This window comes from Saimiri boliviensis, chromosome 4, assembly GCF_048565385.1.
Source record: "Saimiri boliviensis isolate mSaiBol1 chromosome 4, mSaiBol1.pri, whole genome shotgun sequence".
In the NCBI taxonomy this organism is placed as follows: Eukaryota; Metazoa; Chordata; class Mammalia; order Primates; family Cebidae; genus Saimiri; species Saimiri boliviensis.
In genome coordinates, this window is record NC_133452.1 from 165986578 (window position 1) to 166004122 (window position 17545).

At 43.3% G+C, this 17545-nt stretch overlaps 1 protein-coding gene across 1 annotated transcript; it reads left to right on the plus strand.

The window, feature by feature from the left end:
- Window positions 1–5586: 5586 nt before the first annotated feature.
- Window positions 5587–17525, plus strand: GPX5 (glutathione peroxidase 5). Its single transcript, XM_003944711.4, has 5 exons — window positions 5587–5670; window positions 9211–9364; window positions 11400–11517; window positions 11935–12034; window positions 13591–17525. The coding sequence occupies exons 1-5, from the start codon at window positions 5587–5589 to the stop codon at window positions 13795–13797; spliced, it is 663 nt and encodes a 220-aa protein (XP_003944760.1). The 3' UTR covers window positions 13798–17525.
- The last annotated feature ends 20 nt before the right edge of the window (window positions 17526–17545 follow it).

Here is a 17545-nt window from a genome sequence, read left to right on the forward strand (position 1 = left end):
GAGCAAGGATTTGAGTCACAGACTGCAGAATTTCCAGGTGGGAGGGCATCTGGGTTTGAATGGTGTGGGTTACTCAAATTCCTGTGCGTGGGTAAGGACACAGTGCTCTCTCCCCCACGTCCCTCCCTATCCATTAAAGCAGGAGTAATAGGAACACCACCCAGGGGAGTGCATATTATGTCTCTCCCCACCTCCCCACCCCAGCCTCCAAGAAACAGAGTTCTTCCTGGAGCAGGTTGGAGGAAGAAAGCTTGGCATTAGCAACAGACCCTTCAGGAAGACTGTGAGTCAGGGCCAACCACCTCAGTGAAGGCTCAGGTTTAGGGCCAGAGCCAGCTTCAACCGTGGGTGAGTCCCAAACTTCATCATGTTTAGGGAAGAAGGTAAGAAAGTTAAGAACATGTGAGAATGAAAATGCGACGCAAAAGGACAGTCAGTGATCTCTCCAGAATTTGCTTTCATTTCTGACCACATACGTTATGAGTAATTGAGCCTCAAGCGTGAAGCAGCAAGTGGATTTGAAATTGAAACTCAAGTTTATGGTCTAGATTTACACTATTATGAGACTTTCATCAAGTCGCTTTTCCTTTCTGACCTTACTTTTCCATTGCAGATTCGAGCTAAAGATGCCCATCCTACTTCTGTAACTGGCTGATTATGAGGACTAAATGAAATTATTGATGTGAAAGAGGCTTGTAAACTATAAATTCTCTCTATATAAACATAAGTAATAGTAGCTTAAAATGGCAGACTAGGAGTAGATCCTGTGCTTCATGCTTACAAAACTAGATTAAGGAAAATCCTGGAGGCCTGGATGGAGATGCCAGTTCCAGAGGGAGATTGTCTAATTCACACAAAATAGTCAAGTAAAACCAAAGGGTGGACAGAGATCTTTAAGTCGGATTTGGGTGGTTGCAGAGGCTGTGGTTTGAATCTGAATGAAGAGGTATACTGCCCCGAGAAAGAATCAAACCTATTACCTTTCTAATCAAAGGAATCCAAAACAAAAAGGCCGATGTTGAATTTCAGGTAGGGTTAAGTCATTGCCAGAAAGGAGGACAGGGAGGCAGAAAGCCTTCATTTCAGTTTGTGAATGGCCACTCACCCACTGAGTGAGCTTGGGCAAGAAACATACTTTCATGAGAATACTACCTCAAGGAAAGATTCGAGTCTGGTAGGGAAAAGTAGGCAGTAATGATTTTTCCCACCCAGGTATCCCACCAGGCTTAAGATCATGAACTGCTTCTGATTACAGGATTCTTGAAGTCTGGGAAGTGTCAGACTTTATGGCTTAATTAAGGCCTGGCTTGGCTTTTCAGCATTAATCTATGGCTCAGGCTACAAACATTTGCACCTAAAATCTTGATAGGTAGTTGGGGCATGGTGGTTCACACCTGTAATCCAAGCACTCTGGGAGGCCAAGGCACGTGGATCATCTTAGGTCAGGAGTTTGAGACCAGCCTGGTCAACATGGTGAAACCCTGTCTCTACTAAAAATACCAAAAAATAGCTGGGTTTGGTGGTGGATGCCTGTAATTCCAGCTACTCGAGAGGCTGAGGCAAAATAATCTCTTGAACCCGGGAGGCGGAGGTTGCAGTGAGCCAAGATTGCGCCAGCCATTGCACTCCAGCCTGAGCAACAAGAGTGAATCTCCGTCTCAAAAAAAAAATTTTTTTTAATAGGTAAAGTTTGATCAAATTGTATTTCCTGTTTTTCAGTGGGAATTCCTTGTCCTGACAAATTACATATGTATATATAATTTGCATAATGTATATAATTTGAACAAGGAGAGGTAGGTTCTCAAAGTTCTCAGCACAGTAGACCTCCAAGGTCAAAAATCTAAATCCGAGGAAGTGTGTGTTGAAGAATGGAGAGAATGTAGCTGTCTGAGATTCACATGGGGAGTGATGGGAGTCAAGAATAGAAGGAGGCTAAGAGCACATCAGGAGAGCTTCAAGGCTCTGGGCTTCCAGACTACTAAGAGGGGTGCTGGCCACTTTCACAATAGCAAAGACATGTCATCAACCTAAATGCCCATCAACAATAGACCAGATAGATACCTCGCTGGAGATTCTGGATCTGATGCTGTAATAAACTGGTTAGCATCCCTGGCTCTTTATAGGAGGAGAGCTATCATCAGACAGGTGGTTAGAGTTTCCAGTGGCAGGAGGGTAAAGGAAAAAGGATGGAAATGAAGAGCCTGAAAGAGAGAAAGCATGTAGGAGATGATTTCAGCATTCCAGAAAAGCAGCAGTAGGGATTTGCTATGTGGCTCTGGCTGAAGGTGAAGAGGAGGCAGCTGCTACATGAGGCAGTCAGGGGGTGAGGACAAGAGGTGCCCTCTGTGGGCCTCCTGCTGAGCATGAGCTCCCTGCACAGAATTCTTGCCTCCAGGGAAACTGAAACGATGGAAAAAGGGCTTGGGAACGCCATTTGATCTGACCATTGAGGCCCAGTTTATGATGAAAGTTTCTCTTCTGCTCTAGAAGTTAGTTATTGTGTGACAAGCAAAGATGAAATGGCAAGGAAAGTAAGGAATTTATAAGAGCAAGGGAGGGGCAGCTGTCACTAAACACAGGCTTTGGAAAAGTCAGGTTTTCTATCTGAGCACCAGCTTATTCATCTGTTAAATTAACACAGGGTGTTTTTCTTGGGCTGGGTCCAGTGCTGAGTTTAAACTAATCTCTCTTTTTTTTTTTTTTGTCCCTAAAATTATCCCTGTAAGTTCATATTAGTCAACCAGTTTTACAGATGAGGGCCAGAGGGACAGAGAGCAGCTTGCCCAAAGTCACATAGCTTGGGAAGGATTGAAGCTTGATATTTTAATCTGCACGGTTCTTTAAACTGTGATAGAGGGGAGGAGGGCAGGAGAGTCAGCATCTGGGGCCAGGCGGTGCCACAAAGCAGGAAACCTGAAGGGCTTTGGGTGTTTTGCGGCTGGGTCAGGCATTGCATGGGTTCCACCCTCAGATTAGAGGTCTCTAAGAAGAGATCAGACACCTGAGATAATAAAAAGCTTCTGTTTTCCAGGAGAGCTCATGAATGCCCAGATTCCCCCAGACTGGCGGAGAATTAAACCCAGTGAGACTTCAAGAATTAAACCCAACTCAAGACTTCAAAGAGGTGGAGGCAGGATTTTGTGTGAACCTCAAAGAGGCAGGGTTGGTGGAGGGGGCTGGTTGAAAATGAACTTAGAACTGGAGAGGAAGAACTTTTCATTTCCTAAACATGGAAGTTCAGCAAAGCTGGGCTGGCAGTGCTGTTCCTGTGGGAGGAGGAGAGACGTGTGGGGAGAGCAATGAAAGGAAACAACCGTGAGCCTCTTCACTAACCCACAGATTTTTCAGCGTCTCCTTATCTCACTAGAACCCACTTAGTTGCTGAATTCACTCCTTTCTTGCAGTTTCAAAGCATTAGAAACAGCCACACACCAACACTTTCCAGTCTCTCTTATCTGTTCTTCTGCCACTCCTTCTAAGAGGTAGGAAAATGGCAGTGGGTTGGGGACAAAAAAAATTTAAAATTTATATAAGAGAATCCGTGCACAGCCTAATGATGGTAAATGGCATAAATTTAAGAGTTTGACTCAGTCCTTTGAAACTGAGGTCCAAATGGGAAAAAAAATGAGTAATTTTTTAAGTTTTAAGGAGCTAATAATCTCATGAGGAATATCTAAGTTTTTCAGGAATACAAATAATATGCATATTAAGCATATTAAATATACTTATGATAGTGAGGGGAAGAAGAGTGGAGTTTGGGAATCAAAGGATATAAATAATAAAGAAAACAAAATCATTTGTCCTTACAAGGACAAATGATTGTGAACTTAGGAGCGTGATTAATTAAACATTAGCGCTAGGAGTCCAAAAATTAAAACCGCATGGAGATAAAAGGGAAGACTGTCTTGGTCCATGTCCTGTGAAATCCGCAGGGATTAGCCATGTTATTTATGTGAGAAACCCAGCAATTCCTGGGGCTCCAGGCGAGCATCCATCAATTCATATATTCTAAAATTTTAGCCAAGACTACTGAGTGGTTGTTAGAAATTGTCCCTGAAAGAATGGGGGCCTGCATGCCAGTCGAAAGGCAAAGCAACCTTATTCTTAGAGGAGCTTGTATCTCATTTCCCTGGTTCTTTTGGGCTCTGGGCTTCCAGGCTATTGAGAGGAGTGCTTGCCACTATTCACAATAGCAAAGACATGGAATCAACCTAAATGCCCATCAGTAATAGACTAGATAAAGAAAATGTGGTACATATGCACCATGGAATACTACGAGGCCATGAAAAAAGATTATGTTTTTTGCAGGGATATGGATGGAGCGAGAGGGCATTACCCTTAGCAAACTAATGCAGGAACAGAAAACCAAATACCGCATGTTCTCACTTATAAATGAGAGATAAATGATGAAAACACATAGACACATAGAGGGGAACAACATCCACTAGGGCTTCTTAGAGAGTGGAGAGTGGGAGGAGGGAGAGGAGCAGGAAAAATAACCAGGGAGTCCTAGGCTTAAAACCTCAGTGACGAAATAATTTGTATAACTAACCCCCATGACACAAGTTTGAGTATATAACAAACCTGCACATATATAACAAACCTGAACTTAAAAGTTAAAAAAATAGAAAAAAAAGAGGAATGCTTGCAATTTTTGTAAATGTATCATTATTTTTAAAAAGATGTTTACTTTTTTAAAGCACTGCATTCAGAATGTCAGATTCTTGTCCAGAAAGCTGGCAACATCAGTATTCCCCATTCCCTTACGTATCTCGTAAGAGCCTCCTATACCAGACTGAGCCCAGGCTGGGAACCACCATTCCTTTTAACTTCTGCCAATCTGATAAATGCAGAATGTGTAGTTTCTTATTTATATGTCTTTGATCATTGGTGAGAGAGAACATTGTATCCTATTACAGATGCCAGTTGATTTTCTGTTTCATGCCCGTGTTTTTCTGTTGGTCTGATAGTTTTTTCTTACTGGTATTTAAGCACTTAAAAGCATTTCTAAGGCTTTGTATTAATCTGCTGTCCTTTGCATACATTGTGACTATTTCCCTTCCTCAGGCCAGTTTCCTCCCAACTCTTTGTGAGAGATCCTAGATAGCTGGCCCATCTCTTGATTTTTTTAAAAAACTCAGATAATATTAGAAGTAACATTTGGAATGTCGACACCAACCCTTTTGCTGTGACTTTACTGCAGTATCCGGAAGGCTGTGTCAGCATCTATACACTTTCATCCACTTTCATCCCTTGAGGAAAAGCAGACAGTAGTCTTTGAGGACCTCAGAGGAGTTGGCATCACCCATTTATAATTTTCCCAGAACTTATGAGTCGCAAATCCTCATTGCACTGGTGAGCACTGAGTGCTCACAGAGCGTGTGTGGGAGAGGATGTGGTTTGCGTTGTGGGAGAGGATGTGGTTTGTGTTCTGTAGTCCTCACGCCCACCTCATGCATCAGGAATCCTTGCAGCCCTGCAATTGGCCTCTGGGGGCTTGGGCTAAGTCCCTGCCAAAATACCAAAAGACTGCAGAGGTGGGCAAGGACCTCAGGCCTCCAGACTAGCAGGCCACGAGCACTGGTCATGACTGTACAGTTAAGGGCCGTCCGTCTGCTCCCCGTTCTCCTAGCCTGCTTTGTGCAAGCAAGTCCCAAGCAGAAGATGAAGGTGTGTGTGCTTCGGAGACGTGCGGTAGTCACTCTCTGTCCTGCTTCTAGATCCTGCCCTCCAGTCCTTGTAAGACTCAGACTCCTGATGTCTTCTTCTTTGCTGGTTCCCCTAAACCTTGCTTTTTTCCTCCTTGAATTTTCCTCACTGCTGTGGATGGGTGTTCCTTGAGCTGAATATGACTAGGGAAGAAAGGGTGTCCATACTGTAGGCGTTTCTCCCCTTCTTCAGGGGGAGCCCCCTGGAGACCTCTCCAGCCACATCACTTCAGAGCTGGGGCTGAGGCTGGGGCAGCGATGGGCCTTAGAGTAGGTGGGGACTGGGGTTTAAAGGAGAGGCTGAGTGGTCTCGTCTCAGACACAGCTCCAAAGAACCCCTTGCAGAGTAGGAAAAAATGAATGTGGAAGTTTTAAGGATGGATAAAGTCAGAGAGTTATGAGAGAAACATAAAAAAAAAAAAAAAAAAAAAGGCAGAGCCCTGCGATTTGGAGTCAGGCATCTTGGATTCTGGCCTCAGTTCTCTGCCCAATTCATGGCTCATGACCTTATTGATAAGACCCGTGTGTCTGGCAGCAGAAGGGGCCATTTAGGAAAGGATAATAATGAATGAGGTAACTTGTAGGCAGAAAATAATCATGAAGTAAATGGGCTTTAGACGAGTTGACCTCTGTTTTCTCATTGTAAATTTGTCAGTAACAGCAACTACCTTATGGGTGGGTGAACAACAGTTGCTATGCATATAATACATTCTACAAAATGCAGCTCTAATTAGATCTCTCCACACCTTGCCTCTAATATTAACTAGATAACTTCCTGGCTGAACTTCTATTTTGAGAACTGATGTGTTTTTTTATGTTACCTGTGGTGCTTAATTGAGTGTGGAGACTCTGGGCTGCAGAGTTTGCAGCTAGAGATAATGGATACATGTTAAATGGACTTCAATAAATTTGAAACAGCAGTTACAATATCAGAATTAAACTGTACTATAAGGAGTCTTCAAATTAAGAGTCTCTCTAAGCTCTTGTATCCTGCTACCCAACGTGACTGTGAGTGATTGTCATTGCAGTAGCAAAAGAAAAAAAAGGGCAAATTCTCACAAACGTTTAACTTGAAACTAGGCAACATGGAGATAGGAACGAATGCTTTTACACTGTATTCTCTTTATAGATGCCTCAGTTTTGATGGTGCATATAAGCATGTATAAACTTAGGGAAAGGTGTAGAAACCTGCATAGAAAGATATCTTTTTCCCCAAGAGTAAGAAGTGAGTAGCTACAACCTAGTATGCTAATGATAGAATCAGTGGGCTTACAGGACTGGACAAAAGTTGTGTTTTGTTTTGTTTTGTTTTGTTTTGTTTTGTTTTGTTTTATATTATTCCTTCTCTGAATGGGGGCAGATGGTATTCAACCAAAATTCTTAGTAGACTAATGCATTTCCAGGAAGCCAAGTTTAATCCTACTTTAAGTCTGGACATTCCATATCAGATAATGTCTTTCGGTCTTTTCTCCCGCCAGTTCCTTTCCACCTTTTTCTCACTGGATGGTTTGGACATATAGCTTCCTTTTCATATCCCTGTTGTATATATTCTGTATTCCATGAGCAATTTGTGGCAGCTTCCTGAGTATAAGAAAAGGGATCGGCATGTGCTGGTGAGCACTGTGGCCTCAGTACACTTTGGGAACTGCGTGAACCACCCTGTAAGGGTCTAGAGACAGAGGAGGAGTAAGATGAGACCTGCCTTGTAGAGGAATTTAATAAAAGAACATGCAATGAGAACTTCAGGCAGGACTAATTTCTGTTATGTGGAACTTAACAAACACATAACAAACACATAAAAAATGTTGTGTGGACATCGGCTCAACTATTAATATGTTTGTGATATTTGAGAAGGAATGGGATAGGTGGAACGGAGAACGAAGGTGGATATTAGACACCTAGAGCACAATGGGCTCAGGAGATGGGTGACTGGCAGGTTGGATGCTGCCCGACAGATTTCAGGGACTCACTTGCAGATGGACCTTAGGGTTCTCCATCTCCTTTCTTGAGAGCTACCAAAAGCTGGGATTTCACAGTATTGGCTAACACAACTACCATATTGGTAAGTGAGTGACAGGAGAAAGTAATTCAAGGTGGGGATAATATTCGATTCTAGAACATTAAACATGGAAGCCCCTTTGAAGTTCTAGCAAGAATCTGGATAAATATCTTCATTTTACTCAAGGGGAAACTGAGGGCCAGGTATGGGAATTGCCGAGGTTCACCAAGGAATTTAACAATGGAGCTGGCCTCTGATTGCCAGGGCAGTGCTCTTTATACTCTGCTTGCTGATAAGTGGAGTAAGAAGTCAGAAGAACTGGGGAAAGCGAAGCAACCAAGGTATCCTCAGAATAGGTCAGCAATTAAAACCCGCCCTTCTCAGAGAGTCCAGGCAGGAGGCCTTCTATCCAAAGCCAAGGAGTAGCCTCTTTTTCACAGAAGCATGAAAGGCAAGTGTGCTTTTCACTTTGGCTCCACTTACTTCCAGCTCCCACCATCTCAACTTATGAATCAATACTCTTTTCCATTATCTGTGCATTTCCTGGCATCTCATAGCTTTCAAAATAGACCTGCCGGCTGTGGTGGCTCATGCCTGTAATTCCAGCATTCTCGGAGGCCGAGGTAGGTGGATCACGAGGTCAGAAGTTCAAGACCAGTCTGGCCAACACAGTAAGACCCTGTCTTACTAAAAGTATAAAAAGTTAGCCAGATGTGGTGGTGTGTGCCTGTAATCCCAGCAATTGGGGAGGCTGAGGCAGGAGAATCGCATGAACCTGGGAGGTGGAGGTTGCAGTGTGCCGAGATTGTGCCATTGCACTCCAGCCCAGGCAACAGTGCGAGACTCTGTCTCAAAAAAAAAAAAAAAAAAGGAGACTTGATTCTTGTGTGTGTGTGGAGGGGGTGGGGGAGGACAGGTACAGAGTAAGTGTATATATGTATAGGGTGCAGGAAACGTTTTGATACAGACACGGAATGTGTAATAATTACATCATGGAAAATGGGGTATCCATCCCCTCAAGCATTTAGCCTTTTTTCTACAAATGATCCAGTTATACACTTTTAGTTATTTTTAAATGTACAGTTGGAGTATTACTGACTGTAGTCTCCCTGTTGTGGTATCAAATACTAGGTCTTATTCACCGTTTCTAACTGTCTCTCCTTGTACCCATTAATCATCCCAACCTCCCTCTCATTCTCCTAGTGTCTTTCCCAGACTCCGGTAACCATCTTCTACTCTCTGTCTCCATGAGTTCAATGGTTTTGATTTTTGGATCCCACAAATAAGTGAGAACATGCTATGCTTGTCTTTCTCTGTCTGGCTTATGAGACTTGGATTTTTATTTCCAAGTTACAAGAACCAAGTTTCAGTCTTGTCATTGACACTTTAGACAACTCTCATTTGTTTTCTAGGTCTTGGTTAGAACGTTTGACTTCTTTGAAAGGTTACATAGTTGCTAAAAATTCTTGTTATTAATATTATCACTTAAAAAAAATCTTCCAGATGGATTGTCACAGAGATCAAAAAGGCACCATCTATGACTACGAAGCCATCATGCTGAATAAGAAGGAATATGTTCCCTTCAAGCGGTATGTGGGCAAGCACGTCCTCTTTGTCAACGTGGCCACCTACTGTGGTCTGACAGCGCAATATCCTGGTAAGAATTCATAGCTACATCTCTTTAGGACTAAATTTTCCAGTTGATTATATTCTAAATTATACTTGGAATTATATTTTAATTCTAAGCATGTACCAAAAATAAATACTCGTAATCACATGACTTCATCCCCCTGTCAGAAGCCAGCAAGCTCTGGCGGACAGACCAAATTTGGTCAGCCTGGCTTTGTTAGCAAAGTGTTATTGGAATGCAGCCATCCCTGTTCATTTACACATCAGCTATGGCTGCTTTCATGCTGTATAGTAGAGGTCAGCAGTTGTAGGAGTAATGGTGACAGAAACTGTATGGCTCACGAAGTCTGAAATATTTGCTATCTGGCCCTTTACAGAAAAAAATGTGCCAACCCCTTCCCCATGCTCTGCCTCTGCTTTTCCCTGAGTTTTCCAGGGGAATCAATATATACGTGAGAACTAGGAGCCTCTCAGATGATTGCAGAAGTCTTCTTGATAAATACAAGAAAGAGGATCCATGTTTTTGAAACTTTTCCACAGTTTTACAGGTACCTTGCAATGACAAGGAGAAGGAGTTTTATACCTGGAACTGCATTTGACGAGCATGACGGCTGGCAGATGAGGCTGTAATAGAAGCAAACACTCCCTCTCCAACCTCGACCCCCCTTTAGGATGTAGTTTGTCCTCCCTTTTTGCACATTATTCAGGGAAGAATTTTATCATTCTCATGTTTTAGGGCATGTGGTTTAAAAATCAGCAAATAATGATCACGATGGATTATATCAGAGACAAATATACTTCTTATATTTGAAATAATAAGACCTCCTTTTTTGTTGTTTTTAATTGTGTTTTGAATAGGTATTATGTTCACAAGTCTCAAAGGCCAAAAGAAAAAAAATTAGAACTAAAGGTTTCCACCTTCTTCCCCTCCCTTTGGTAGACCAATATTATCATGTTTATAGAATACATAGATAGGTTCTTTTTTCTACTTCCCCATTCCAAACTGATAACACACGATAAATACTATTTGCTGCCTTGATTTTTTAATTAACAAAATACATTTGAGTTCAGATCATTTCCACATTATTTTTTAAGACTGAATAATATTTATTGGACCATAATTTATTTTCCCAGTTTATAGGGACTTTTAAGAATTGATTTATTCAGTTTCCACTCTGCAACTAACAGAGAACGGAAGAATATAGGGAGAGGTACTGAGGAACCCTGTGGAAACAGAAAGGCAATCTCTGTTTAAACAAGGTCTCAAGGAGGCAGCAGTTGGCTGAGCTGAATCTCAGTGGGACTGGTTAGCGTTTGTCAAGGGACTAAAGGCATCTAGCTTAGAAAGAGTTAAGAAAGAAGATGATTGTAAGAGTCTGAGCAGACAAGTTGGAAAACTTCCTGGTGGTGGAAGAAGGCAGCTGAAGTTTGTGTTTCAGCAAACCACTGAGAAGTTTTAGGAAGAATGCATCTTTATCATCTTGAGGATTGTTGAAATATGTTAGGATGCTTGACTTCAAATTTCTCTGATGCTCTTTGCCTTTATCAGTTTTACTTCCACTCCACACAGGGTGAGCCAGACTGCACAGAGGACAGAAGCTTGGTCCTCATTGTCTGTCTTTTCCCTTAAAAAAGAAAGATTCAAGCTCTCAGTTAACCAAACAGGGAAGGCAAAATAATGAGCAGTGTATTATTTATTTAAAAATCACCTGTTGAGCTTTTGAATAGTAAAGATGACTAAGCCCCATTTCAGAGGAACAGAAAATTCTCTGAAATGGGACCTGGGCATCCCCATTTTTAGGGAAGGGCCTTCAGCGGATTCTGCTGTGCCGCAGGTATGGGAAACACTGCAGCATAACAAAGGGCTTTTGAGCGCACAAGGGAAGATCCGGACTGTAACTTCATAACTTCAGCTCTGCCACTAATAGCCCTGCTGATCTAGAACTGTTTCTCTCCCTGGGCCTCTGTTGCCTTCTCTGAAAAATGGGTCACTCCAGGGAAAGATCCCTGCACAAGGCAGAATGTCTACCCAGACCAACATGTTGTCCCTCCCCTAACCGCAGAACTGAATGCACTCCAGGAGGAGCTGAAGCCCTTTGGTCTAGTTGTGTTGGGCTTTCCCTGCAACCAGTTTGGAAAGCAAGAACCAGGAGATAACAAGGAGATTCTTCCTGGGCTCAAGTAAGTGCCTGCTTGAAATCCAACAGGAGGTGCCTGTGTGCCTTTCCGCAGTCTCCAGAGGCCCTTCTAGCTCAGGAACTTCCTGGGGAGCTGTGGATTAACAGGCATTGCAAGCAGAGTATAACTTTGGCTTACCTGGATGAGAGTCTAGCAGTTTCCAGAGACTCTCTCTCCATCCCTGGCTGAGACTTGGATGATCTAGGGAAGACAGCAGGGATTGAGGAAAAGAGACGGGTTGTGGGATAGAGAGAAATAAAGTGAATCAGAGAGCCCCAAGTCAAAACATGGCTGTATTCCTCCTGCCCGCAATGATATTTCCCTCTTTCTGCCCTTTCTCATGACTCCAAATCCTAGTGTCCCATTATAACCTTTTCTTGCTATCCTGGAGCTTCCTGGGAACATTATGGCTTGTTGCAGGTATGTCCGTCCAGGGGGAGGATTTGTACCCAATTTCCAGCTTTTTGAGAAAGGAGATGTGAATGGTGAAAAAGAACAGAAAGTCTTCAGCTTCTTGAAGGTGAGTGAATTCCTGGCTAAGCCTCCTCCTCTTTTCCAATATTCCTAGCATACAGTGGGTGGGGCAGAAGTGGATCCTAGGGCTCATGCCTGGAGGTGGGATAGGTCTTTTTGGAGGAAATCTTCAGATCAGCATTCCACATTCCACATGCTGATCTGGAGATTAATCTGTGAGTTATCTCTGGGGCTCTAACTTCGTGTGGTGAAGAGAGTTGTGTGGAATGGCAGCTTTTACTAGGAACACGCTCTTTTGCTCATTGACCATTCATTCATTCATTCATTCATTCATTCTAGGAACACTGAATGGGTGCCTGCTATTTATAAAGCAGTCTAAGTAATAAGGATATAAAGATGAATAAGGCACTGTCTCTACCCTTGGTGACGTTATACTGGAGAGAGAGTTAGAAACCATCAGGTACATAGCTGGGTGTAGTAGTTCATGCCTGTAATCCCAGCACTTAAGAAGGCTGAGGCAGGACAGGAGAACTGCTTGACGCCAGGAGTTCGAGACCAGCCTGAGCAACATAGTGAGATCCTGTCTCTACAAAACAAATAAAAAAATTAGTTGAGTGTGGTGGCATAAACCTGTAGTCTCAGCTACTTGGGAGGTTGAGGCCAGAGAATAGCTTGAGCCCAGGAGCCGGAGGCTGCAGTGACCTCTGGTTGTGCCCCTGCATTCCACGCTGGGCAACCAAGCAAGACACTGTCTCAAAACAAAACAAAACAAAACAAAACAAAACAAAATAACAAATCAACAGATATGATACCGTATAGTAGCTACCTTTTATGAAACACTGATTTTTAGACATAGAGAATGCCAGAGCTGAAAGAACCCTAAAGACTACCAAAGTGAATTGTTCCTAACTCCTGGACTGTGAAGCAAGACTAGTCCATGTTAAGACTTTGTATATCCTCGGTAAATTGAAGACAATAGAACAGAGTATCGTGCCACTGCACCCCAGCCTGGGTGATAGAGCGAGACTCTGTCTCAAAGAAAAAAGCAACAGTGTAAGAAGTTATTTTATAAACTCAACTCATCTAACTTACAGGGCTTCCCTTTATTAAAAAATTATGACCCACATGCGGTTTATTCTTCCAATGGTCTTTTTAAATTAAGTGACAGAATGATGGTGTTTAAATTTTTTTTGTTGTTATTTGACAAAATATTAGTAATTCAGTGTTGGTCCCTAAAGATAATTATTGAAATTTACTGGCCCATGGAACCCTAAGACCCGGAAAACCACATTCAAATCCAAGCTATTCACTTGGAAGAAAAGAAAGCCAAAAGCATAAAAGGTAACATTTCTTATCCATGGCAGCAAAATTTTGTGATGGGGTTGTGGGGAGAAACAAAAGAGGGCAGGTTTTGCTGTAATATCTATAATGTTCTTGGTAGTTGGCATAGTGGTGATTCAAGAATTTATGGAGTTTATTAGGAATAACAGGAAGTTAAAATATCTAGGTATAGGAAGGAGTGGATTACCTGTGGGTGAAAATAGTCTGGATCATCCAGGAGCACAAATAACTTTGTTTGTCTTTTCCGTCTCTCTGCTTTAGCACTCCTGTCCTCATCCCTCTGAGATTTTGGGCACATTCAAATCTATATCCTGGGACCCTGTCAAAGTCCATGACATCCGTTGGAACTTTGAAAAGTTCCTGGTGGGTCCCGATGGAATCCCTGTCATGCGCTGGTCCCACCAGGCCACAGTCAGCTTAGTCAAGGCAGACATCGAGGCCTACTTGAAGCAATTCAGAACCAAATAGGAAGGTGGGGTTAAGGGCAGGAGCCATCCTGCTTCTCGCCTAACGACTTGCTCCCTCTCCCCACCCAAAAAAGGAACATGCATCTTCTTGACATCTTCCATGTAGGAAGAGGAACACTCTCTTCCTACATGGGCTCCCCATGAGTAACTCACCTCCACTTACTGCCAGAGTTCCACTCTCCACAAACTAGATCTATATTTGGAAGGCTACTGCTCATTTGCCCCTCAAGAGTATGTGGGTGAAGACTGAAAAAAACGGAAACCTAAAATCCCCAGACCTCTGTTAAAGGCTGAACTACTCATATCCACCAGAGGGAGATCGTCCTTCTGTAACAGTGTTTCAGCCGGCCATCACATCCTGAAGAACAGCATTCCTAGACATCCTGACTCTTCCAACTCTCTCCACCCTAGGGATGTAGAAACAGCAATGGGATCATAGTCACACAATTTAGGTTCTACTTCATAACATTTTTTGTCCCCTAGGACAAACATGTATCATCAGTTTCCAATTGTTTTGTCTCAGTTTTCATCCATGACACCCCTCCCCCCACCAGCCATTCTCCTATGGGAGCAAGAACATTGCTTCACAAGAATAGAGGGACTCTCCATGCTGGTGGGACCCAGAACCTCTCTGTTTGGCCCTACAAAAGTCTTCCTTATTGTCTGGTCTTCAGTGCCTTCAGGTTATGGCACCTGGGCAGGAATGCCCTTTATCTTCTGAAGGATGGGCTTTCCCATCTCAACCCTGGATTCCTCAGCTTCAAAATGAGCCCTGCCACTGCCTCCAATAAAATGTTTTCTGCAGCATCAAAGATCTCTATGGGGATTTTAAAATCCTATCTGGTGCTTGAACTCGTTTTATCTCCCTCCTCCTTCTTCCTCTGTCACAAATGACGTATTGCCCAGAAGATCTGATCCCCCCAGATAGAAAGATTTACATTTGGAAGGTTGTCACCGGATGGCTCTCAGTTGTCATTCCTCTTCAGGAATTGCCTCAACCCAAGTTTGTCCTTTTTCCAGGGCAGCCTGTATCCAATTACTGGTCCCTAAGAGGCATAAAGGCCAAACCCTAACGGTTCAACTTAGCACGACTTTGAAGGGCCATACTAGCTCTAAACATGCACAAGGAGTAGGCCGGTAGCTTTTTGTGCTCGCACTGCACCCCGATTTTTCCCTCTGACAAATCCTGCTTCTCTTCTTTGCCACCCCCCAACCCTCCATGTGGACCCTCAGTTAATGCCCTAGTAAAGTTCCTGAGTGCAAATATCCATCTTAGAGTCTACTTTCTAGGGAATCCAACCAGTAATTGTTGGTACCAAATATGATCTGAGAAAGATGATGCTAAGAAGAGATATTGAAGCTGAACTATTCACCGTCTGGTTGATGATGAGGAGATGGCTGAAGCACACATGAGCAGTGGCACAAGGAGCAGTGTGGTTGTCAAAACTTTTGCCAAACTTGAACTGGTGTGTTAAATCGGAGGAAGGGTATGCACCAGCAGACATGAAGTATTAGGTGCTTGAGAAACACGAGGGGAACAGATATTATAACGTAATGCAATTGGATAGCCTATGCCAGAGGAAGTTGATGCTCTGGAGAGAGACAGTTAAAGACTGAGGATGATATATTATTAAATTAAGGCTAAGCGTGAAAGTGTGCCTCCATAGGGTGTGTAAAGGACCTCTCCTGCCTACAACTTCAGAGCCCAAAAATCTAAACTTCAGGCCCAAGACTTAATCACAGGAATAGTATGTAAAACTCTAAAGAAGTTAACTTCCAGCTGGGCACGGTGGTTCATGCCTTTAATCCCAGCACTTTGGGAGGCAGAGGCGGGAGCATCACTTGGGTCTAGGAGTTCAAGATCAGCCCGGGGAACATACGGAAACCCCATCTCCTCAAATTAAAAGACCTAGCCAGGCACACATCTATGGTCGCAGCTGCTAGGGAGGTGAGGTAGGAGGATCACTTGGGCTGGGAAGTCACAGCTGCTGCAATGATCTGAGATCTCAGCACTGCACTCTATCCTCAGTAACAGATAGAGACATTGTCTTAAAAAAAAAAGTTCCCAACCTAGATCGTTTTCTATGTCAAAGTCATGGCCTTTATTGAAAAAGAATAGAACTATGAGATATTGGATGGAGACTTCTGTTTGATGTATTACAATATCCAAATCCCCAAATTTTCCAGGAACCCGAAAACTTTTAGAAGTGGCCCACTGCTTCTTATCGAGGGTTAGCATATCCTTCTTGCTTGAGAACAATGCAGATGACTGTCCTGCCAAATATTATGTGCCTCAGCTCCCACTCAGCATCTGCCTCATATCAAACTAGATTCTCAGAGTTCCTGAAGAAGGGGAGGGCAACCTGAAATTAGATAAGGAGACTTCATTGATACGGGAGCGCTCTCCCTGAATGCAGAACTTACACTGTCAAGAACCGACACACTGTTCAGATGGCTCCCACTCGGAAAAAAAGAAAAATGTCTCTCACTCAATGTAGTAGAAACACCAAAACTGTTTCAGCAGGTGGCAGAAATTGGGCATCAAGCTGGGCACAGTGGCTCATGCCTGTAATCTCAGCACTTTGGGAGGCCGAGGTGAGTGGATCGTCTGAGGTCGGGAGTTCGAGACCAGCCTGGCCAACGTGATGAAACCCCCACCTCTACTAAAAATACGGAAGAGCCGGGCGTTGAGAAAGGCGCCTGTAATCCCAGCTCCTTGGGAGGCTGAGGCGGGAGAATCGCTTGAACCTGGGGGGCGGAGGTTGCAGTGAGCCGAGATTGTGCCACTGCACTCCAGCCTGGGCAACAACAGTGAAACTCGTCTAAAAAAAAATAATAAATAGGGGATCAAAAGTTCATAAAAGTGGGCAGGTTCAAGTGGTTTCCATGCAGTGCTGGGAACGCCACTAGATATGTGTATATCACAGGAAGGCCAGAGGACATTCAGCCTGAAAAAATAAAAAATGAATGTGCTAGTGAGAGGGGCTATTTGTTATGTAGTTCAATAACACAAAAATTTTAAAAATATTTAATCTCTTTGTTAAACCTTCATAGAAAAAGCCTGACATTTAATGCAGCAAAGGTAAACAATGGATTTCTCAAGATACGAGACTTTAGCAAATTTTCAAATAATGATATTACTATTTTTCTGCATTTATTTAGCCTGCGTTGCATCTGTATATCGCAAACAGTGATTTTTGTAAAAGAAATACTCGCTCTCTGAGTGTTTCAGGGTAGCAAAGTAGTTTAACATTATTAGATTTAAAATCAGCGAGTGTCTGGATGCGGGTAGAGGTTGGCATTTCATTTAAAGCAGCAAATAGTGTAGCCGAACGCAGAGTGGAGAGACAGGAAGGGGAACAGCGGCGCTGTGAAGCCCGCGGGACTCCGAAACGGTGGATGGAAAGTGCGCGGGGTTTGAGCAGGCGGAAGACGCGCTTCTTGGTGGAGACTTCGCCCGCAATGCGGGACTGACTCGTCTATTTTACATGCAGCCATCTCAGCCTCCTGCTTTTGGTGAACCGATGTGACTTTCTTTCGTTCAAATGCTTTTAAATGATTGTCTGATTTGAGAGAAGCCGTGGGAAAATCTGAGCAGAAAATCGAGGTACCGGTGACGGCAACCGCGAGTCCCCGGGCATCTCTGAGATGGGAGGAAAAGGACTCAGGGTCAGCTAATTCCAGGGTTCCCTTCATTTTTGCTTTCAGTCCTATTCGTGGAAGTCCCGTATTAGAAGGTGACTAAAGTT

Bases quoted from the DNA above. Each gene is read 5' to 3' on its own strand.
- GPX5 (XM_003944711.4), top strand. From the start codon at position 5,587: ATGACTGTACAGTTAAGGGCCGTCCGTCTGCTCCCCGTTCTCCTAGCC. The intron at 5,671-9,210 runs GTGTGTGTGCTT...AAAATCTTCCAG, and splicing joins GTCCCAAGCAGAAGATGAAG to ATGGATTGTCACAGAGATCA. The intron at 9,365-11,399 runs GTAAGAATTCAT...CCCTAACCGCAG, and splicing joins TCTGACAGCGCAATATCCTG to AACTGAATGCACTCCAGGAG.